Raw genomic sequence first — 24932 nt, 5'->3', positions numbered from 1 at the left:
TGCTTTACAATTTTTTAACCCACCAATATTATTCTGTTTCTGTCATTTTTTACCTAAATAAATTTTTTTGAGAGGCCTGCTGCCCCTGTTGCATGTTTCCTTTATCTGAGCAGTACAAAATTTTTGAATTTTCCTCCATTTGCCAAATGAACATCCCAAAAAAACTAAAATAAAAGAACTAATTGGGCTTGGTTTGATAAGTCTAAGTGGTCGTATAAAAAAAAAAAACAACAACAAAAAAAACACCTTTGGTATTCTTGGACAAAATTGACCAACCATTAAAAATTAATAGGAAAGACCAAAACCAGAGCAATCTGTCAAATACAATCAATAAATCAGCCTCAATGCAGATAGAAATTACAGGGTGTGACACTAAAACATCCTCAGTGTAAAACATACACACACACTCTCTCTCTCTCACACACACACACATTCACAGAATGAAGAGACAATGATTTTCTTTTTAATTTGTTGATACACACACACAAGTTTGCAAAATACATTTTTACTTTATAAAGTTGAAATTGCAAAATGTTTACTCTGATTCTTCTGTTTTATACTCTAATTGAATTTTCAGAATTTTGCAATAAATTTGTTTCTTGTGGTTAATTTTCTTGACATTATTATGCATTTACTTTGAGTTATTAAATTTTTATGTTTTATATAAATTATTTGTATTTGTAAAATGCTTATTCTGTGTCTTCTCTTTGTAACATCATGGTCAGGTTTCATGACAAGCATGACATAAACTACAAAAACTGACACTTCAAATTAATTTTTAAATGCTAAAACTTTGACAAATAATAGTTTGATAATGTCTAAATATATATCCAAATGCATATCTTGTGATAAAATTTAAAATTAGGTTACAAAAGCCATAGGACTACACAGAGCCATCTACTGGCAGTTACTGGCATAACATGGTTTTCAAGTCTTATTTATATTTTGTTCACCAGATGCCAGCAATCCTATGGAGGACTAAACATGCAAAAAGAATACATAAATACATAAATAAATAAATGTAATAATAAGAAAATAAATAAAGGATAAATGTCTTGATAAAACAAATATAATTCGTTTTTAATGAAAGTTATTCCTGAATTTATTTTTGTATGACATTTTTTCCCTTTATTTATTATTTTCTCTTTTTATTTTTATTCTTAAAAAAAATGTATTCTTTCATTTGTTTTCGTTTTTTTTATTATTTATTTATGCATTCATTTATTTTAAAATGTATTTATTCCCACATGTATTTATTTCTATATTTAAATATTCCCACATGTATTTATTTTTGTATTTATTCTTACATTTCTGTCTCTTGTATGATAATGATGTGGGCGGGTCCTGCTTACCATTGGCATTGAAGCGTATGCTCGATTATTCTTGACTTGTTTTGATGTAACGTTAGGTCATCGCCATATCGCGTGTAAACTATAGCTATTTGTGGAGCTATAAACATAAGAGCTTCAGTCAAGCCAAGATTTATTGGTTATACTTCAATCACAAAATAAATGGGGAGCTGTTTCTTCAAAAAAACACAAAATCAGCAAGTTTCATAAATGATATGATTTAACCTTGTCTTTTTCTTTTTTTTCTGTGTATATAACTTCATATTTTGATGTCTGCAGATCCATAATATTGTTTTCTGTTGTTATGATTGTTCATTGTAAAAGATACAACCATGCTTCATTTCCCTGATCGTTTAAGCATGTATATAAATCTATAGCTGACGCTTCACATACACTCACCTAAAGGATTATTAGGAACACCTGTTCAATTTCTCATTAATGCAATTATCTAAACAACCAATCACATGGCAGTTGCTTCAATGCATTTAGGGGTGTGGTCCTGGTCAAGACAATCTCCTGAACTCCAAACTGAATGTCAGAATGGGAAAGAAAGGTGATTTAAGCAATTTTGAGCGTGGTATGGTTGTTGGTGCCAGACGGGCCGGTCTGAGTATTTCACAATCTGCTCAGTTACTGGGATTTTCACGCACAACCATTTCTAGGGTTTACAAAGAATGGTGTGAAAAGGGAAAAACATCCAGTATGCGGCAGTCCTGTGGGCTGAAAATGCCTTGTTGATACTAGAGGTCAGAGGAGAATGGGCCGACTGATTCAAGCTGACTAGAAGAGCAACTTTGCCTGAAATAACCACTCGTTACAACCGAGGTATGCAGCAAAGCATTTGTGAAGCCACAACATGCACAACCTTGAGGCGGATGGGCTACAACAGCAGAAGACCCCACCGGGTACCACTCATCTCCACTACAAATAGGAAAAAGAGGCTACAATTTGCAAGAGCACACCAAAATTGGACAGTTGAAGACTGGAAAAATGTTGCCTGGTCTGATGAGTCTTGATTTCTGTTGAGACATTCAGATGGTAGAGTCAGAATTTGGCGTAAACAGAATGAGAACATGGATCTATCATGCCTTGTTACCACTGTACAGGCTGGTGGTGGTGGTGTAATGTTGTGGGGGATGTTTTCTTGGCACATTTTAGGCCCCTTAGTGCCAATTGGGCATCATTTAAATGCCACGGCCTACCTGAGCATTGTTTCTGACCATGTCCATCCCTTTATGGCCACCATGTACCCATCCTCTGATGGCTACTTCCAGCAGGATAATGCACCATGTCACAAAGCTCGAATCATTTCAAATTGGTTTCTTGAACATGACAATGAGTTCACTGTACTAAAATGGCCCCCACAGTCACCAGATCTCAACCCAATAGAGCATCTTTGGGATGTGGTGGAACGGGAGCTTCGTGCCCTGGATGTGCATCCCACAAATCTCCATCAACTGCAAGATGCTATCCTATCAATATGGGCCAACATTTCTAAAGAATGCTTTCAGCACCTTGTTGAATCAATGCCACGTAGAATTAAGGCAGTTCTGAAGGCGAAAGGGGGTCAAACACAGTATTAGTATGGTGTTCCTAATAATCCTTTAGGTGAGTGTATATCTAGAGAGTTGCGCGACATGCTAATGAAGTGGATAATCACGCATCAAATAACTGTTTCATTTAGATTGGAGGTGCTTACTGATGTTTTAGGAGAGCTGTATGCCGGTATGAATGTAGAAGCACATCCTGGACTGTTAAACTCTCTGCAAAACGTTTCCCTGCATATTCTAAATCTGTGCGAGTCAGGGGGTGCTGAGGTGGGACATCCATCTGCTTCCGATAATACTATTGAGCTCTCGACCAATGATGCACTGGAGCTCTGCAAGGACCGCCTCCCTCATTTACATGTTGCACACAGAAAAGTAAAAATAAATACATGTATAAATAAATAAATATATATGGGAATATATAAATATGGAAATAAATATATGTGGGAATAAATAAATATAAAAAATATGCAAAATAAATGAATAAATAATTAAAAGCTAAAAAGAATAAAAATAAAGTTAAAAATAAATATAGAAAATAATAAAGGAATAAATTCATACAATAATAAATTCAGGAATAAATTTAATTAAAAACTAATTATATTTGTTTTATCAAGACATTTATTCCTTTATTTATTTTTGTATTATTACATTTATTCATTTATTATTTATGCATGTTTAGTCCCCAATAACAATCTGCCTCCAATTTTTATGTCATATTCTTCTATTTTCTTCATGTTTCAACATATAGAAGTGTAGTTTCTGTATTTAAAAAATATATATTTGTACATGCCAATTAATGGTAAAATATTGAAATTTACATTTAAATATCATCAATATAGCATAAAATCCCAAACGTTTTTTATTGTTCTTCAGGGAAGACACAATGGATTCATTATCATCATAAAAAAAAAAAAAAAGGTTACACATCTAAACCTTTAGGTCAAAAATTACATTTCGAATATCATAGGAGGTTTAATGGAGGATTTTTTAAAAGTCTATGGAAGAAATTAATGGGAAATATAATTCCAGTGTTGTATCATATTGTGTTCCACGTGAGAATCTGTTTCCCCCTAGCCCCGATAGGGTATGGGGTTATGGTTATGGTCAGGTTTAGGTTAGGTAGGGTAGTGTAAGTTAGGGTAGGTCGGGTACAGTAGGGAAGAGTTAGGGTAGGTAGGGTACAGTATGGAAGGGTTAGGGTTGGTCAGGTACGGTAGGGAACGTTTAGAGTATGTAGGGTGATGGTTAGGGTAGGTAGGGTACAGTATGGAAGGGTTAGGGTTGGTGGGGTGAGGGTTAGGGTAGGGTGAGAGTTAGGATTGGTAGGGTACGGTAGGGAAGGCTTAGGTTTGTGCATGGGGAACGCATTCTGACAGCGGAGAATGTTACCGTCAGATACTGTTTCCCCATATAGATGTGCTGGACGGAAACAGAGTTAAACACAACACCGGAATCCAGACGGCTTAAAAAGAAGGCGGGTACTGTCGCTTGTTTTCTGATTGGCTAACTCGCGTGGTCCGCTGGCATATACTTTTCGCTATTTACAAGTAACAAGTGTGGTTTCTCATGACAGCTATTTTAGTGATATGTCAGCTAGTATGTACATTTTCTTCGTGGTATCCCTAAAAAAAAGACATAACGCAGCTGATTGAGAGGCAGTAGAAGTGAAACGTAAGAAAGTATGCTCCGCCTGTTTTTGCTCTTCGTCATGTGACGACACATAGTCGACGTGAGCTGCATGAAGGTGGGTTAGGAGTTTGGTGGAAGTTTAACATGTGTTTGTATTCGTACTAAACATAATTTAAGCACTCTATTTAATTTGTATATTGTACATGTCGCTTGACATGGGGTTGTAGATACGGCAAAAACCCCGACACGAAACCGTTTACATCGATCCATGGACATAATAACACCATATTTAACGTGCGAGTTGACAAATTTAGCCCCATAAGCTTTTATCAACAGGTGGTTGGTTATATTCAGGTCGATTAAAAGTGATATAGAAATGTGAAACATTTTATTTGAAACGATTTTGGTCAGATGTCTGAATGATCTTATGCTAATTATGCTAATCTTAACGTTTGACCTGTTTTTGAACACGCATGGGCCACTGACCGCTCACTTAGCGGTGTATAACAGCCCATAGACTTTATATTCCTGTACGCACATCAGATTAGATATGACCACAGTATCGTGTAATCTATTTCTTAAAGTGTTTATTTAGCTCACGTAAAGAAGCCAATATTTGGTAGTGCGGTCAGTCTAATTCCCTTTACTGGCCTTTTGACATCTCTCTTTGCACTGCCCATGTAATATCAAGTATATTCTTCACCTTTTTATGAAGCTGAAATCATATAAACTGCATGTATTCAGGTAGTGCTGAGGTAGTTATGGCATCTCCGGGGTATTTTGATGATGGTCCGCCGATGCGCGAGCGTGACCCGTACTTCACCGAGGTCATCAGCCAGAGGATGCGCGTGCCGGAGCGGCTTAGGTTCGGTCCCGCGCGTCACATGCACGAGCCTGCGGACAAAAGACCTGAAGATATACCTGCAGCCTACAACATGCACATACCCGACAGACTGGCCTTATCAGGTGAGCAAAGATAAATGGGGTCTATTTAATTACCATATTCAGTCTAAAGCATATTATTTGTGTGAAGTATATAACAGTATTCACATGCTTCAAACTTGTACATTTGTATGTATGTATTTATTTACATGTCACATAGAGACAATACATTTGTGTAATTGCATACTTATGTTTTTCAAGTGTTTTCATAAGCTGACATTTTTGACGACTTGACCTAGCCTAAATCAAGACAGAATCACAGAATATAAGATGTTTATCTAATATTGGTCCTTAAACAGATATTCCTGACCTGAGTCCACGGCCTCTCTTCTCCAAACATACTTCATCAATGTGGGACCTGCAGCACGGATCCTTGGACCGGGAGGTGTACATGAGAGAGCCTGTCCAGGTAGTGCAATGCGAATATAATTGAATAAGATGACCAAACATGTTCAGATTCTATTAAAAAAGAAATTAAGAAGTTTTAAAGCTCATGCCGTTTATTTTTATGTTGTACAGAGTCCTCTTCGTAGGTCTTATAGTGACCACGCTTTTGGCCGGACCCCACCTGGAACCCCCTCGTACTCTAGACAGGCACTTCGCTCCCAGTCTCCGTAAGTCCACAGTTTGCTATTTTGAAAGGCGTAAACATTCAGCACACAAATTAAAATGACATTATGTCCTAGTGTGTTTATTGAACCACAAAGGCTGCAATTAGACAAGATAAATATATAGTTTGCATGTGCTGTGTGCTTCAAATTAAATGTGTGGAGCCGGTTTTGGTATTGTGGTTAAAAAATAATTATTTTGTTGTTGGTTTTTTGAGACTAGATATGGGTGATAAAGATGACTACCACCAGCAAGTAAAAATTTATGACTCAGAGATATAAGGAAATACAAATATTTTTTCTTATGAGTTTTAAAAGCATGGTGAAACGCATCTTGGTGATAATTTACTGATTCATACAAAAACAATTTATGTAATGATATACAGTAATATTGAAAATAATCCTGAGATTAAACTGATGGAGTGCCTTTGACTAAATCAGAGAAGAGCTGCACACATTTACTAATTCTGCTTCATCTTGGAAAACTGAAAGCAACTGCATTTAACACACTTATGTGCAAAGTCCACTTGATGGTTCTTTATATTTTATTATATCCATGGTTCTCAACGAGTTCTGTTTGAAGACATATTTTTCTCTGTTAATTGTACAAAAGTAAACTAAATATATCATTTAAATCAAGCATGGAAACTTATTATAATGAAAAGCAATTTTTGAGGATGAGTGAATGTCATGCAGCCTGTCCACCTTGTTAGCATCTGCCTAATTTGGCTAGCTTCTACCAATTGACAGATGAATTTGTCGTAGAATGCCTTTTACGTCAACAAACAAAAGATATGGTAAGCGCTAACTGTGCATGGTTTTGTTGTGATTTGCATTTTTTTATTTGCATTGAGCATTGTTTTTCCTTGTTGTCCTCATCCCTCTCAGAATAGACTTGCAACCCTCCAGTTAAGAGCCACTGATTTTACTGTAGGCTTCAGGCTCTCTGCTAAACGCTAAGCATCCACTAGATGGCAAAAGAGAGATTTATGGTTTACAATACACATCATCGCTGCCATTCTTTGACAAAACTTAAACACGTGGTATAAACAGGAAGGACATGCTAGTTTATCAGACAGTATTTGATAAGGCTGTTGTAGTCTATAGATATTTTTACATAAATTCAATTGCCACATGTGCAACTGACCAGATTTTTCATCCATTCAAATAAAAGCATTCAGGTTTGTATTTTTATAGCTGTGCAGTATTGGTGTTGTTTCCTTAAGGGATAGTTCACCCAGAAATGTCGTCATTTACTCACCTTCATGTTGTACCAATCCTGGACGGTTTTCAATGCATCATTCAGTGAATGATGACTGAGATTTAGCATTCTGCCTAACATCTCCTTTTGTGTTCTACAAAATAAAATAAGTCATATGGGTTTGGAACACATGAGGGTGAGTAAATTATGAAATAAGTTCATTTTTGGGTGAACTATCACTTTAAATCAGTGGTTCTCATACCTGTTCCTGGAGGCCCCTCAGCACTACACATTTTGGATGTCTCCTCAATCAAACACACCTGATTCAACTCATCAGCTCATTAGTGGAGACTCCAAGACTTAAATTGGGTGTGTCAGAAAAAGGCAACATGCAAATTGTGCAGTGCTGGGGGGCCTCCAGGATCAGTTTGAGAACCACTGCTTTAAATAACTGTGGTCCTCTTGTTGTCTGTTATGTCTGTACATCCCTCGGCCTGTCCACAATAGCCGCAGTGTTGGACATCCACCTGCTGTACATGCAGACCCGTCCCCACCAAAGCCCCTGGGGCTCCCCTCCATCCCACCTGACCTGCTGTCCCCACAGAGCATGCTGCAGGCTGCCAAGGAGCTGGGGCAGCAGGCCTCTCAGAAAATCCTCCAGACTGTCACCAAAAAATACTCCTCCAGGTGACACATCTAGACAGTCCTCATCCTCATCATGGGCTCTAGCTAACCAGGCTTAAAGGAATGTTCCAGGTTCAATACAAGTTAAGCTCAGTTAACAGAATTTGTGGCATAATGTTGCTTACCACAAAAAATATTTTCTCAACCCACATTTATGTAAAATGTGCTCGGTTACAGGAAGGCGCTTACATAAGAAGTGAAAGGGGCCAATCCTTAAACATAAACCTCCTGAGACCTGAGTGTGACTTGTGTGTGCATTTTCCATTTCCTTTTTGTATCTAGTAGAACCCAATAAGCCAAAAAAAAAATCAATAATTGTAGAGCAAATAATTTTCCTAAAAATTGATGTCCACATATGTGGACAGCGGGACTAAGTTGTTAACTTTTTTAGCTATAGAAAGTCAGATTTCTATCAAAATGTTTATAATGTTTCCAGTAGTGTTGGTTATTCATGTTTCTCAGACATTACATCATTAAATTGGCTTAAATAGTTCTGATTCAAAGTAATAGCCAGCATCATCCAATCTCTGCCAACTAGTGATGCACTGAAATTAAAATGGCTGAAACCTAAATTACTGGGCCGTAAAACGAAAAATTATTATTTTAAATTAGACTTTGTTTGGAATAATTTAATAAATTCTACATGTTATTATTAGGGATGCACCAAAACCACTTTTTCTATAACTACACACTTCAATATAATATAGAGTAGACAGAGAAGAATTGCATCAAAAAACAAATGTGTAGCCTATTAAGTAAAACTTTTACTACTCTACTGGATAATGCAGATCTTTAGTGGATCTCTTTTGTGTTAATTTAAATTGTGATAGGATTATCACATTATTATTATTATTGTAATTTAATCAGGGTTTCCCGCAGCACTTTGAAACTAAGGCTGCCGCTTAAGCAACACACGCCTGCCGCCTTAACTACGTCGTCAAAAATATATATATGAGCGATATTCGCCGTGTTACTCTGTCCTGTTTTCTCTCTTTCCATCTTTAAATATGTGATAAGCCTTAGTGTTCGCTTCAGTCTTGTTATCAGCGCGTTCTTCCGCAGCGGCGCCGAGCGAGCGTGTGTGTGTGTGTGTGTGTGTGTGTGTGTGTGTGTGTGTGTGTGTGTGTGTGTGTGTGTGTGTGTGTGTGTGTGTGTGTGTGTGTGTGTGTGTGTGTGTGTGTGTGTGTGTGTGTTCATCTGAGCCTCATTGGTCTGTCACTGCTCGTCAATGTCAGAATATTTGAGATGACCAATCAAATCAAAGTAGGCGGGCTTTATGTTCACTGCGCAAATTTTAGCAGAGCGACTCGACGCGCTTCAGTTTACGGTCGGTCAAGTGCTAGATAAGATGTAAGTTGCTAAACTAAACATTTGCTATTTGACTGTTTTTTAGGTCATAAATGTTATTTATGAAAATATGCATAAATGGTCCACTCGTAAAAGAGTGCAATTACCGAAGGGCCCTTGAAATGTTTTTTTCTAAACCAAGGAGGATAGCCTGTAGCGATGCTAGGTGTCAGCTCTGCCATAAGCAGTGATTGTAATAAGCTTTGCACATTTTGACGGACTATTAGATGTAATGTTATTACCTTGACAAACTAATACATCATTAAAAAGATATGACTCAAGTTTCAGTATTTGTCTTAATTTGTGTCAGGAGTTATGCAATCCCACCCCCTCCCCCCCCCACCCCACCACCACCTTAACTAACAAATTTTCTGCGGGAAACCCTGTTAATAATAATAATTATGAAGTTATATTAGACAACAATAACAGTTCTGGCTTTTATTTTGGCAGGATATTCCAGGAAGATCTTTTAGCTGCACTAAAAACAGTAGCTTCACTAGCCATTTGTGTGCATGCTGCTGCTATGAGAGTGTGTCAGCAACAAAGCAGTGCCCATTCACGTATGCAGCACTGTGCATGCAGACGTTATATATACTTATTAATTTAATAATATTACATGAATCCTTTGTGATTCACAAAACTTTTGTATGGCTTCCAGAGACTTTTAACATAATGCATGAGACATATGGACTACTTTAATGGTCCTTTTAGGCTTTTTAATGTCATATTGGAGCTTGACAGGAAATTACTATAACACACATATCAGAGCACTGGAAAATGTCTTGGTTGCCTGCTTAACCTCGTATCCCTGGGACAACGGGAACAAGACATTGCGTTTGCTAGTGCATATGGGAGTGTGCTTCCACACAACCTAGTTGAAACCTTTGTACAATAATGCCAATATTCGAATATTGGCAATGGTGTTTGAGCCCTGCCCTTTTAGGTGCGAACCTGTCCACTATAAAAGTAAGCAAGCAAGCATGCAAAAACAGTTCCTCATAATTTTCTGACTGAGGGATAAGGAGCACATCACTTGCACCACAGAAGAACTCTTAAGTCTTGTATTGCGGCCAGCATTCGCAATGTCTCGTTCCCTTCGTCTCAGGGAACCAAGGTTACGTATATAACCAAGACATTCCCTTACGACTCAGTACACTTGACTTTGCGTTTGCTAACGCATATGGGAAACAGTATCCCATCATGCCACAGTATATGACATAGCCTTCCAGAGAGGAAACATGATGCCGCAGTCCCACGGGATGGTGACCGACATGAGTATGCTGCAAGTGTGTGACCCTCATGTTGGGCCAGGAGTGGAGCACTTGGAATGAATATAAGAACTAGATTCATATAGTATGAATTAACCCCTTCACGAACCCAGTCAAGTTTATTTATAATGAAGTGCTTGTGACTTTATGGTATATTACAATGGCCTGAATGCAGGCGGTTGTGTAAAATGATGGGGAGCCTGTACTTAAGGGGAGGACATAGGTATATGTTTGGCAAACAAATTAGCAAGCGCTTTAAACAGAGAGGACTTATGTAGGGAGACACATTACATCTAGTTTGTAAAACCTTTCGAATGTGTTTTGAGAAGACCATACTGCTACAAAACATATGCCTTGTGAAGACACACCATTCGTCCATGCCCATAAGGAGGCCATTCCTCTAGTTGAGTGTGCTTTAACACCAATTGGGCAAATCTTACCCTGCAACTCGTAAGCCAGGGCAATCGCATTTTTTGGGGCCAGTGGTGGCTCAGCGGTTATGGCTCTGGGTTACTGACCGAAAGGTCGGGGGTTCAAGCCCCAGCACCGCCAAGATACCACTGTTGGGCCCTTGACCCTATCTGCTCCAGGGGCGCTGTTTCATGGCTGACCCTGCGCTCTGACCCCAGCTTAGTTGGGATATGCGAAAACAACTGCATTTCATTGGCCCTCTACTCTGCACAATGACAATAAAGTTGAATCTTAATCTTAACGATCTAGTGAGAACATTTTTGCTTGGAGACGGACATTATTTTCGTGCATCCTCCATAGCACACAAAGAGCTGATCAGAAAGTCTGAACTTGTGGTTGCGCTAAACATGTGTGTAGCACTCACACAGGTCATGACAAATGCAATGATTGTTCCTCATCTGAATTAAATGGAGGAGGGAAGAAGGCCTGAAGGTGAACCACCTGCGCTTTGAAGGACGTGGTTAGGACCTTGGTTACATAGCCTTTCATGTGTTTGACAGTGGCTCTTGAAAGTCCTGGGCCAAATTCCAGGCATGAATTGTCAATTGATAATTGCATGCAAGTCCTGTTTTACTGAGGCCAGCAGTAGTGTGGTCTTAATGGAGAGCGTGTGCAAATCAACGGAGTCCAAAGGCTCTATGAGCGCTTTTAGGACCAAAGTTAGGTCCAAAGTCGGGACTCTAGCCGGCTGAGGTGGATTTAATCATCTTGCTCCTCTAAAGAACTTCATGATTAAATCATGTTCGTCTTGAACCAGATGTTATTAAACTAGAGATGAACCATGGAGCAAATGAACCGTGGTTGGCAAACTGTCCTTGATCTCAAACCATTGAAAGTTCTTTCTTTGAGCACCACTTTGTCCATTGTGCATTTTAACAGATCTGTACTGAACATGCAAAAATTGAAATTTATATTAATATGAAGGGAAATGACCCACAGATTTGCTAAAGTTATTTAAAATAAAAAATAATTTTTTAAACTTTTGATGGAATAATGTCCCAAAATCCACATTTGTGGACAATGTGTTTATCAGCAGGATAACATGCGAAAAATTAACTTTTCAAAATGACATATCAAACAAAACTAGAGACGCTACTCTTTATGATTAAACATGTTTCAATGAAAAAACTTAGAGGTTTCTTACCAGAGGCACATTTGTTGGCTGTGCGCCCGAAGAAGCACTTCAAGGAAATCAACGACATGCTGTTGTCACATGACTCGTTGCACCACAAGTTTGGCCCTTAAATGAGAGTCTAGGGACTTGTAAATTCCCTAGGGACTAGGAATTTAAATTGTGTTGCCTATAGCAATGCCAAAATACAATGTCCATGCATGTCGATGCATGGTCACACAAGGTTAAAATATACACCATTTCAAAATTATAGCCACAAGTCATAAACATTATTCATGTTAACATGATTTTAATATGATAAAATCCCTTACTAACCTTATCTGTGTGAAGTTGTGTCCAGTATTACTACTTCATTGTCACGATGACATAACTTCGATATAGCCTGTAATCTGGTATGTGCTGTAATGCTGGTAAATCCCTGATTTCATTACACTGAAATAATGTTAAAACATTTTTGTTTACATCTTGTGGTTAAACTTTGGAAATGTATGTACTGGTCTAATTCACTTTTATTGTAAGATTCTTACTGTAACCATGATCTTTTTTTTTTTCTTTCTTTTTTTTTACATGTATACATTAGGTAAGAGTCAATAATTTTTTTGTGGTAATCAACATTATGCAACAAACCCTGTCAAATGACCTTAACTTGTATTAAACTTAGAATATTTCTTAAAGTTGCAAACCCCCAAAATGTGCACTGGGCTGTTCAAGCTTCAGCAGTTTGCTTTGACCTTGGAACCACTGTAGTTTGGTTTTGTTGGTTTGATTTGCTGTAAATATAAGCTTAATTAGGCAGAGGGTTCCCACAGTCTGGAAATATCTGGGAATTTTAAAGTTGTGCTTTTTCAGGAAATCTGAAATCTGCATTTTTTGTTTTGTTTGTTTTTTTTTTCCTGAAAACTAGTAAAATCTTACAGAAATAATTGTTTAAACTTATTACTTAAAGAGATAGTTCAACCAAAAATTAAACATCTCTCATCATTTACTTACCCTTATGCCATCTCAGATGTGTATGACTTTCTTTGTTTGCAGAACACAAATTAAGATTTTTAGAAAAACAGCTCCGTTCTGTAGGTCCATACAATGCAGGTGAATGGTGACCAAAAGGACAAAAAGCATATAATGGCAACATAAAAGTAATCCATATGACTCCAGTGGTTAAATCTATGTCTTCAGAGGTGATATAATAGGTGTGGGTGAGAAACAAATCAATATTTAAGTCCTTTTTTACTTTAAATTTCCACCCTCACATAGGGCTGCTCGATTATGGCAAATATCATAATCCCGATTATTTTGGTCAATATTGAGATCAAGATTATTTAACATGATTACTCGTTGACTTTGGAAACATCAAGCATTTATTGAACATTATTTTAATTTTTTGGTATTTTCTCACCAATTTGGAATTCCCAATGCGCTCTAAATCCAAGTGGTGGCATTGTGACTCGCCGCAATCCAGGTGGTGGAGGACGATTCTCAGTTGCCTCCATGTCTGAGATCATCAATCTGCACATCTTATCACTTGGCTTGTTGAGCACATTACAGCGGAGACGTAGCGCATGTGGAGGCTTTACGCTATTCTCCGTGGCATCCACTCTCAACTCCCCACGTGCCCCATTGAGAGTGAACCACATTATAGCGACCACAAGGTGGTTCACCCAACGTAACTCTAGCAACCAGGCCAATTTGTTGCTTAGGAAACCTGACTGGAGTCACTCAGCACACCATTTATTGAACTTGGATTTCCTTGAATTTAATGTAAACTGCAGTGGGTAGGGGAGGAGGCTATTGTCATATGATAATTATTATTTTATGTTACGTGTGGTAGACAAATAAAGAAAAGCCTCCATCGTGGCGAGATTTACAGCAGAGATGTTCATAATTCTATGGAATGAGATCTACTTTTTCATCATGTTACTGCATCAAGATCTACCATGTACAATAAAGTCTATACATGATCACAATACCAAAATTTCAGTGGTCTGTAGTGAACTTTGACGATTCTCAATACCCTGCTTCAAAACCACAACAAATAATAACACTTAACTAGTATGTTCATTATGGAAGAATAGTTTCAAATTCTTAATTATTGAAGACTAGTAAACAGTCAGTAATAATATAATAAAAAACAGCAATGAATAGAAATAGAAAAAAAAAATTCTGTGCTTTTTTTAACAGCTTTAAATGTTTTTAACAGCAGTATCAAGTATTCAAGTAAACATTCAGAATGAAATGCAACATAAAACTACTACAGGTCTCCACTGTATTATTATAACACATTAATACTTTTTAAAACTTCTAAAGTTACCCAGTCAATAGCAGTGAGTGTTTTCTTGTTATGATTGTTTGATTATTGTAATGACACACTAGACGGCAGCAGGTCTTTTAGTTTATTTTATACTCACAAGTCGTGACTTTTTAATACAAAATTCTCTTTCACTTGCCCCTTCTAAAATCCACTTGTCCTGGACAAGCATTAATGTCGAGCCCTGATTAAATACTGGATTAAACATTCTCCAATAACAATTTTTTTCTTCTGCAGTATAGCTCCTAAAATAAATGTACGTTGTTTTAAAGGAGTTTTAGGTATTATTTTGGAAAGCCAAAAAAGTCTAAATCAAAAACTTATTTTGTTCCAGTGTATAATAGGGAAACACTACACCTTTATGTTCACTTAGATCCATCTTTAACTAGAGGTGTTGAGATACACATCGTGAACGTGACACATATATTATGATTCTACTTCATGTGCATCACGTTATAATCTAGCTGCAGCAAACACACACGAGTGATGAGGATCCCCGCCCCAGAATTTGCATCAGTCAGGAGAACATTCAATCTCTTCCCCGGTCACTTCACGCAACTCATAGACGCGGCGCAGACCACACAGAGAAATACCAGTTTCTGAGTTGATTTTCATTACCTGCTTCCTTATTATTTGAACTTTAATAAAGGATGCTTTAAAGATATAACACCAGGGTGTTACATTACAAAACGGAATGTGGCACAATAATAATTTTTTCTCGACTATCTTGTTTTCATAATCGTTGGAAGCCAAAATTGTAATTGAAGATAAAATTTGATTAAACGCCCAGCCCTGCTTTCACATTCTTCATACACATTATTATATCGCTTCAGAAGACATATGGATGACTTTTATGCTGCCTTTATGTGCTTTTTGGACCTTAAGTTCTGGCCACCATTCACTTGTTTTGTATGGACCTACAGAGCTGAGATATTCTTCTAAAAATCTTAATTTGTGTTCTGCAGAAGAAAGTCAAACATATCTGGGATGGCATGAGGGTGAGTAAATGATGAGAGAATATACATTTTTGGGTGAACTTTCCCTTTAAGATTCAAATAGAAATCTGCTCCAGCGATCTCAGTGAAATCATTGAAAAGCGCATTATCCAGTAATCATGAACTGGCTGCAAGGGTCATGGAAAAGTCATGGCATTTCATTTGTTAAAATTGTGGGAACCTTTTAGGCCTTATAAAGCCTTTGGCTATGAAATGAGGGCTGTCTGTAGACATTACATTTTTTAGTTTTCAAAGTTGCCTCTATAATTTGAGTTAACATTACAGTCTTTGCCTTTAACACCTTCTCTGTTAATCTATTAATTCTCTTATATTGCAACTAAGAAGCACCTTACAGCACTCACTTGCCACGCTTTTAGATCCCCTGTGTGAGTAATTTAGTATGGACTTGAAGAAACCTTATTCAGTGGCGACTGTTGTGGTTCCTGGTATCTCTTTTTATGTTTTAAGGTTTGGTTACCCAGAAAACCACCCCTCCCAGGCAGTGGAGGTTCAGCCTGATCAGAGCAGGACAAGGTGACAGTGGCTGTTTGTTTACTGTTTGTTATTCAGTAACACAATGATTTTCTCACACTGTTTATTGGATGCCGTTTTCCATGCGATAATGGAACACCACTTTATGTTGCCCTCAAGGCAAACTAATGTTTTCTGTTTAGCTGTTAAGGGGATTTTAGGCAGAACGACACCCTCAGTCATCGTTCACTTTCATTGTATGGAAAAAAGATGCAATGAAAGTGAATGAGGATAACATTCTGCCTAACATCTCCTTCTGTGTTCCACTGAAGAAAGTAAGTCATAGGGGCTTGGAACAACAGGAGCGTGAACTCCTGTTTTAATTTTTAAGTGAACTATTCCTTTAATATAACTTTCTGTCTCTACAGTGCCTCACATGAGTTCTGGCTGAGCCCTGAGGAAGACACTGGAACTGCTGTTGAATTTATGGTGCTCCGCAGACAGGTCAGTGCTACAGATTTAAGGCCTATACACCAAGTGCAAAAATACTTCTAATCGAAACCATACATGCCTATAGACCTAGGGGCATTTGACGGTGAACGGGTGTCATCATGAGCACTCTGACCAGTCTGCGACTACGCAGCCCCATACGCAGCATGGTGCAATGCACTGTGTGTTGTGACCCATTCCTCCCGTAACATCACAAAAATGTTAGACCTTCCGTCGGTTCGAACCAGACGGAAAAGCCTTCATTGCCCTCGTGCATCGATAAGCCTTGGGCGACCCACACTCGGGTTTGTGGTTTGTCCCTTCTCAGACCACTGTTGGTAGGTACTCACCAATGCTGACCAGGAGCACCCCACAAACCTTACCGTTTTAGAGATGCTCTGACCCAGTCGTCTGGCTGTAACAATTTGGCCCTTCTCAAAGTCGCTCAGGTCTTTACTCCTGCCCATTTCTCCTGCATTCAACATGTTGACTACAAGAACTGATTGATCACTTACCATCTAATCTACCCAGACCTTAACATGTGGCCTTGTTAGGAGATGATCAATGTTATTCTCTTCACCTGTGAGTGGGCATAATGTTTTGGCTCATCAGTGTATATATGTCAGCCTGAAAGCTATGACTGAAATTGGTAACATTACCAAATTATTGAGGTCATGTTCCATCATAAAGCCAAATGACCACAGAATGGGGTATGACTGCCTTACAGATCTTAAGCTACATGTAACATATTTAGTCTCATGTTGATTTTTTTCTCATTGGGTTTTATTGGTTCAGGTTGTGAAGATGAGCAGGCGGATAGCAGGACTGGAGAGACAGAATGCAGAGCGCAGACAGACAGAACTAGTGCTGTTTTCACTGCTGCTGTCTGCCTGCCTGATCAACAGCTGGCTGTGGATGCGCAGATGACGTCACTCTACAAAACACTATAGAACACTACATAAACAGACAACTCTACATAAAGCTCTCATATATTACACAGCAGAGCTTATTCTGTACATCCTGTGTGACGTATGTTATAGTGATTTATTAGGGTAATCCAGAGTCATCCCTATTATGGTAAATGGATGGCTTAGAAACCACTCCTGTTAAGCACTGTCATTATTATGGTGAGGCGTAAAGTCTGTGTCATCCACTCATGTTTGTAATCACAGCAGTGACATGGCGCACTTATGGAGACGTGGTCCATGAGTAATTTGAGGGGAGTTCAGCATATCCTCACTCTTGGCTCTTGTGATCAGAACACTGTAGTAGATTAAGTTTTTTTGCAGTGACGTTTTGATTTGTTCTGCATTTCTGCATGTGTTTTAAAAGCCTTGCAGGTTTTGTTTAGATTATTTATGAAGTTACACTGATGAAAGTTTTTGTTTAGCTTTTATTCAGCTCACAATTCTTTAACCTGTTTGCTCAGCCTGATGTATATTATATATTTAAAATAATAAAAATTGGAATTGTTCTCACGTCTCATGGTCTCAAAGTCATTCACAACACATTTTACTTCTGTAATGAGATGTATTTGTGTGAAACAACAGGATATTCAACAAAAAGAAATGTAGGACGAGCAATTGTATTGTATACGGCCACTTTTTGTTATGAAAATTGTCCGTTACAAACCAGATTGGGTTCAGATCTGAATTTGATTTTGCAGTATACAATGTTAATGCTTGTTTTTTCAAAACTATCAATATTGGTCACTGAATTTGAGAATTATCAGTAAATGTGAGGTGAGCAAGTGTAAGTATAGCAACTGATTACTTCAATCAAACATCACTTGAAAGAGAAAGTCCATCCTCAACCTAAGCACAATCGCCAATCTTCACCACAATGGAAACTCCCAAAACTCCCAATATTTTAATATATCAGAACTTTAAACATGAAAACATATCCTTGTATCCTCATCGTGCTCAAAAATGCCTTACAGAAATTAATAAAAATAACTTAATTTCAAGATTTGTTCATCCCATTCAGTCCCATGGAACGATGCTGGGAACTGGAAATCTCCTGCCCAGTTTCATCAACGCTACAAAAGGTATTCATGTTGTCCAAACACAAATGGATTAAGTAAACTTTAACAATTAAGTTAGCAATTTAACACTATGAATTCAAGTTGTAACAAAATGCTCTAGAGTTGTGTTGCTTTAGGTCATTTTAAGTAAACTGAACCCGCAAAAATCCTTTCAGGATTTATTAGTAAACGCATTAGGTTTCATGAACTAACAACGAACAATACATTTTTACATCATTTATTAATCTTTGTTAATGTTAGTTCATAGTGCATTAAAGTTAACACACAACTTTTGATTTTAAAAATGTAATGCTTTTTGTTTAAATTAACATTAACTAAGATTAATAAATGCTGTAAAAGTATTGTTCATTGTTAGTTCATGTTAACTAATGGAACCTTCTTGTAAAGTGCTCTCATTATTTACTATTATTGTAACAAAGTTGACAGTAACAACATATTACTGCGTTAACTGCTGAAAAGATTTCAGAAACGCTACGTTACCTACAACAGTAGCCTAAAACAAAGTCGAAATAGCTATTTGTTTCATAGGTAGTTACATCTTGATCGAAGAATACAGACAATGCACGTAACTCAAAAGAAAAATTGCTTAACAAGTCATTCACAATAATGCCAGGAATGTGTACTAGGAAAGTAAACTGTCAATTTTGTTCTCATGTTGACTTCAATGTTGTCTAAACAGTGGAATAAGATATACGACGACATATAGATAATCTCATGTGCTGTTTGGCAAATAGAAGAATGGAACAACTAAAAACAGCATCGGATCTGTTTATTAAAAAATTAAATTAACCAAGAAAAAAGTTATTTGAAACATTTTTTGACTATAAACCAAAGTAAAAATGTAAAGCCTTATACAAAATCTGCATGAGATAAGATGGGAAGAACTGATTAACAGGAATACAACTGATGTAAAAATGAATCATGATTGTACAGTAATAACATTTTCAAGCAGCAACTAGAGTGACATTTCAAATGAAAGAAATACTAGTCAAATGAACAAAAGCATTCCTTCGCTAGGAACAAAAAATACATACAAATGCCCACTGATGGGACAAAATGGTAGATACTAAAAACAATAATACAAAAAACACATTCTCAATTCGTCCTGAGACAGACTGTAACACATTCTCCTTTAGAAATTCTAATTTTAAACTATCAAATGTAGCAAGACCATCAAAATAGGATTGATAAGGTTGAGACTTCAGTGGAACAAACTGACAAAGGTGCTAATGACATGACAGGACTTAACGGTAACATTCACCAACACGGTTAAACTCTAACTCTAAAGTTTAGTTTTGCTTCAGTGGATGACTTTCGTTTGATATGTTACAAGGCACACTGACAAAAACTTTAAGGCATTTTTGTTGATGATATCAGTTTGCATTCACTGAAGCATATTGTATATCAGTATTTTGTCCCACCTTAGACTCAATCAGCTCTTCTTAGGTCCATTGTCTTAGTTTGTGCCCAAATTAGATGTGATCTTCAAACTTAAAGTAACTTTTCTGAATATCTAGTATAAGAGCAACATGATCACACGTGAAGTCGGCATGATGTTTCCGATAGTTTCGGTACTCTAGGATTGGTGACTGTATGCCAACGCGCTGACATGCAGCATTCTTATCAGACATGTTTGCAGTGGTTTCAGTCTTAAAACACTGCTTTTGAGCATTTTGACAGTGGGTTGTTTGACAATGCCCGAAATGTTTATCAGACTTTATTTAAAAAAAAAAAAAGGAAGAACAAACAACTCATTTTTATCCCAAACAAATGAGATAAAAGCAGGTGAATACAAAATGGATTGCTAACAGAAATTGCTTGTGGTGAACAAATTAGAAGTTGCATGTGAAAGAATTAGATTTGGATTAGATTTAAATATGAAAATAGTTGCCATAAAAGGAAAATAGATTTATCAGGTTTAACCCTTCTGTTATGTTAGGGTCATTTTTGACCTGTTTAAGTTTAAAAAAAAAAAAAAGTGAAAAACTTGACTTAATCTTGAGTTTGTTCAAAATGAATTAGGTTTTTCCTCAACATTAACTAAATGAATATATAAAAAAAATCAAATGTGTTTATATTTATGGAATGTCAGACTTTTCGCTTAATATGCAATGGTTGTCATTTAACTAAATATGAGCCATGATTCAGTTTTTCTTTAAAACATAAATAATTTGTAAGTAATCGGATTACTGTAAATCTTTACAGTAAAGCTAAGGACTATAAACGAGTAGTACCACAACTGACATGTAGGTGGTGCTACTAAATAAGCCTGTGTTCAGTGTGAAAACACATGGGTTAGCCTATGTCAGTTTTCATGTTCATTATTTATAGATGAGTGTGCTATAAATCTACTGAAAATCTATTGAACTTTATATGGGTCATTTTTGACCCAAACATCACAGATGTTATTTTTAAACATTACAGAAGGGTTAAACACTTATTTTGCATATGTATGCATAATCATGTAGGTTTGTCTTTGAGGCAAAAACCAAACTGCTAAATAAGTCAACTAGGACTTCTAGATGATAGTTACACAGCACTGTAATTCTTGTCCTACAGGGGGTAGAATTTGTTTGGTGCCAAATCTGAAAGTATATAATTAGGTTTAATTTTTGATCATCACTGACTCGAATGACATTTCAAATTAAAAAGTAATTTAAAGTTAAATGAAATTGCCAATGCTTTTCAATTTGGTGAAATGATGATCTGATGTACTGTTGGCCAGCACTGCAAGTTCTCCCAAAAATGAAAATTCAGTCATCATTTACTCACCCTCATGTTGATCCAGTATGGCCTACTTTCTTCAATGAAAGACCAAACGAAAGGAGATGTCAGGCCAAATGTTAGTCTCAGTCACCATTCACTTTCTTTGATGGATAAAAACAAAAAAGATGCAATGAAAGTGAATGGTAACCAAAATTACATTCTTCCTTACATCTCCTATAGAGCTGTTCAGCAGTGACTTTGAAGGCAAACCCAGAAGTCTAATATGCCATGGGCTCCCCCTGGATTTTCCAATGGATTTTTATAATGGGGTTTTTAAACTTATGAGTTAAATACGGTCTGTGCTCAGGGGGGCGGGAGGGTGTTCGCTGTCCTTTTCTGCATATCGCTGCCCCCTTCAGGATATCGCAGCACCATTTTGTGGCCCGTTCTGCATAACATGGCGGCTCATTTCAGCTTATCGCGGCCCATTCGGCCCGTTTCGCAGCCAGCCCGGTTCTCCCAATGGCCAGTCCACCCCTGATCAGCCCCAATGTGCATCGGCCCACCAGGAAAATGCCCGGTATGCCGGATTACAAATTCAGCCATCTGTGGTAAACATTACTTGACGATATGTGCACGTTTTGTTCTACAATATAAATTACACACAGTCATACCTAAAACGTGTTTTTTTTTTTTTTTTTTAATGTAATTTATGTTGTAGAACAAAATGTCCAGGTATCAAGTAATGTTTACCACAGACCTTATTTTACTCATAAGTTCAAAAAACCCATAGGAACATCCAGAGGGAACCCATGGCAAATTCTCATCCAGGTTTTTGGACAACAAGCTGAACAGCTCTATTGTGTCCCATATAAAACAAAACAGCCATATAGGTTTGGAACAACATGAGGGTGAGCAAATGACTGACAGAATTAGCGTTTTTGGGTTAACTATGCCTTTAAACCTGACAGTAAGAATTCACAAGGCACCTCAAGAAAACATGAAAACCACAAAGCACATGACTAAGTAATGAAAAGTGTTAAATTGAGGGATTTCACAGAAATTCAACAATTATATGGGAGAATCTCATATACGCGGTCAGAGTTATGTCCGTGTAATTGTGAATTAGGTAAGATCCACATAAAAACCTGATAAATAACAATTGGCCCTGCTTAAACATTTGTGTATAATGTGTCACTTTTACGATACCTTTGGTCAAACGCTAAACATGCATCTTGCATGCATGAGACTCAAAGACTGGAAATAAAGCTATTCTGCTAAAGTCATAAGTTTAGCACAACATGAGGGTGAGTAAATGACTTTCCAAAACTGGTTCCCATCACATATTAGGTGTGGTACCTCTCATCCAAGGCACATTGTAGCTGCTGTAGTTCGACTGGAATGATGGACCTCAGTGTTGACTGAAACACTACAGACTCAAATAGACAATCCCAAAACCAGTTGGGTCATTCATACTTTCACATATATATAATTGAGCTTTTGGACCACAGATAAATGCTTGTTGGTCCATTGCACTGAACCGTACAGAACATTCTGTACAGACAATGTGTACAAAAATGTTAAAAAAATCCCTACGACATTCAGTTGTTTTCCCGCATGTGTTTTACAGTATTCTGATGCAGTATTTACATGTAGCAACCGTTTTGCTAGTTACCATACCACTACATACTCAAGTGCCATGTTTGTAATATTAGTACTTAAGACACAACAAAAAGATGACATACCCAAATAAGAAAAAATAAACAAAGTAGTGCAATGAATGTACAAATATGGTTGCCGATATATTTGGTCCGAGAGTCTGGACAGGAGAAAAAACAGACAATACTGTACAAAAAATACTCTGTTGATTGTAAATGATGTTGTATATTGTGGCTCGCAGTTCTGTACAAAAACAATCATGATCGCATTCCCCGACATCCCCACTGTCCCCTGACAGATGTCTTGATCCAAACATGTAACGGATATAAGTGTACTTCACCTGTTTTGAAAGTTGTTGGTTTATGAATGTGTTTGAGTGTTTGTAATCAGATGAGTATTTCCACCATCTCATTGTCGACGTCTTGCGGATGCTGTGGAGGAGGAAGGCTCTGTTGAGGGAGAGACTGTACTTGCGCTCTCGTCCTCTCTAATGTGCTGGTATGAAACACTGGCACATCTGAAATGACAAGAATATATTTCGTTTAATTTACTGAGATGCTTGTCATATCTGAAATGTTTATACTGGTGTTTTCTCCAACAATATTTACTAGAGTGCTGAATTTAAAGCCTGACAATGTTAAAACGGTATTTTAATATAGAAAACCTACAAATATTGGTTGGTTCCCAGGTGGAAAAACAGAACTCTGTAGGAAACACTGGTTTATACCATTTGAACTGTAAATGTATTGTGTTTGTGGAGAAAATTGTTACCGGCAATGCGGTCAGGGATGTATACGGGGCTCGGGCTACTGATCCGGCTGGGTCCTGCTACACTCTGCAGTGCTGGTGTGCTTGGCTTGCTGGCCTCCTGACTTTTGTCTGTCTGGGTGTAGCTGTCCCTACTGCCCGTCTTTGAGTGTGTGGCGGGCAGGACTGGCGATGGAGATGAGGAGATGGACTCTGTCCTCAGAGAATCACCTCTGAACTCTGGACCCAGCAGAACACCTGTTGCAAGAGAGGAGAAAATTAAGGGAGTGAATATATACATGAGTATATTCAGAGGTGAAGCTTTCCAAATTTTTTTAAATGGATGACAATATACATTGGCCAGTACATGGTTCGACATTAAGCATTGTCATGTGCTTGTCAAGTAAATTGGTCATTCACTTGTCAGTAGAGACAAAGGACATTTAAGTAATAGTTACATGCTCAAGTAACATGTCAAAGTTTCTGTTGTGTGCTTTCTAAAATTATGACAGATGCCCAACCTAATAGTATGCAATCATCTCGATACTCTGCGACAGAAATGCACACCGCGCTGACTATTATTTTATGAATGGAAGTAAAATAAAGAACAGCCTCCATCGCCATCAATTCTATGGAATGAGGCAAAATCTACCATGCATTATATACATTGCCACAATACCAAAATTTCAGTAGTCGGCAGTGAAATTTGATGATTCTCGATACCAGCTTCAAAACCACAACAAATAATAACACTAATTTGTTATTTCTGTAAGAATGGTTTCAAGTTTCATTGTTTCAAACATTACTAATCAAATACGACATGAAACTACAACTGGTCTTAACTGTGTGATTATTTATTTTAGCCCTTTTTTATCCCAATTTGGAATTCCCACTACTTAGTAGGTCCTCATGGTGGCACGGTTGCTCACCTCATCCTCATTCCTTACCACTGTGATAATATTAGTAAATACAGAGGATTACTAATTAACAACATGTACTCAATGTGTAATTGCTTACTCTGTGGAGTCAATTGTAACTACACATTGATATTATTGATCTGTATGTACTGACTTAAAGTTTTGAATTTTATTTCTGGCCTTTTTTAAATTTTCACAAGACAAAAAATTATCGAGAGCATGGGATTTGAAAGTGACGCAAACAGGACTCGAACGTGTGAGCTTGTGCACCACCCATCAGGCCATCTCTGACACTTAATATTTGTAACACGAACACTGTCCATAGAAATCTAAAAATATTTACCACAAATGATTCACTTTTTCTAAAGAATTTAAGGATTTAAAACCAGTGAACCTCAACTGGTTTTGCTCCACGACC

The 24932-nt window shown here is 37.4% G+C and overlaps 3 protein-coding genes across 9 annotated transcripts in view; 1 reads left to right on the top strand and 2 right to left on the bottom strand.

The window, feature by feature from the left end:
- LOC127627306 (claudin-14-like) overlaps positions 1-5361 on the bottom strand; it is a 41305-nt gene extending 35944 nt beyond the window's left edge. The window contains exon 1 of the mRNA XM_052103649.1: positions 5232-5361. The gene's annotated coding sequence lies outside the window, so the exon portion shown is untranslated. The remainder of the gene's footprint in view (positions 1-5231) is intronic.
- Positions 4467-17905, top strand: LOC127627309 (mitochondrial fission factor-like). Of its 2 annotated transcripts, XM_052103653.1 has the most exons (8): positions 4471-4643; positions 5273-5494; positions 5770-5879; positions 5990-6084; positions 7787-7966; positions 15950-16015; positions 16381-16456; positions 17237-17905. In XM_052103653.1, the coding sequence occupies exons 2-8, from the start codon at positions 5290-5292 to the stop codon at positions 17366-17368; spliced, it is 864 nt and encodes a 287-aa protein (XP_051959613.1). In that variant the 5' UTR covers positions 4471-4643; positions 5273-5289; the 3' UTR covers positions 17369-17905. The 2 variants fall into 2 exon arrangements, with proteins under 2 accessions (XP_051959615.1, XP_051959613.1); XM_052103655.1 differs by lacking the exon at positions 7787-7966 and having other exon boundaries at positions 4467-4643.
- Positions 17906-19243: 1338 nt separating this feature from the next.
- LOC127627287 (angiomotin-like) overlaps positions 19244-24932 on the bottom strand; it is a 58049-nt gene continuing 52360 nt past the window's right edge. For all 6 annotated transcript variants that reach the window (XM_052103622.1, XM_052103620.1, XM_052103623.1 and 3 more), the window contains 2 exons: positions 23622-23855; positions 19244-23367 (listed from right to left, as the gene is read on the bottom strand). In XM_052103622.1, the coding sequence (XP_051959582.1) occupies positions 23237-23367; positions 23622-23855 (365 nt within the window). In that variant the 3' untranslated portion in view covers positions 19244-23236. The remainder of the gene's footprint in view (positions 23368-23621; positions 23856-24932) is intronic.

This window comes from Xyrauchen texanus, chromosome 34 (genome assembly GCF_025860055.1).
Source record: "Xyrauchen texanus isolate HMW12.3.18 chromosome 34, RBS_HiC_50CHRs, whole genome shotgun sequence".
Classification (NCBI taxonomy): Eukaryota; Metazoa; Chordata; class Actinopteri; order Cypriniformes; family Catostomidae; genus Xyrauchen; species Xyrauchen texanus.
The sequence above is the reverse complement of the archived record's forward strand: the minus strand, read 5'-3'. Positions and strand labels throughout refer to the sequence as shown.

What these genes read in the sequence shown, in the direction of transcription:
- LOC127627309 (XM_052103653.1), top strand. Translation starts at nt 5,290, where the DNA reads ATGGCATCTCCGGGGTATTTTGATGATGGTCCGCCGATGCGCGAGCGT. An exon ending in ACATGAGAGAGCCTGTCCAG is followed by an intron (nt 5,880 to 5,989) that starts GTAGTGCAATGC and finishes TATGTTGTACAG; the next exon opens with AGTCCTCTTCGTAGGTCTTA. An exon ending in CCTGATCAGAGCAGGACAAG is followed by an intron (nt 16,016 to 16,380) that starts GTGACAGTGGCT and finishes CTGTCTCTACAG; the next exon opens with TGCCTCACATGAGTTCTGGC.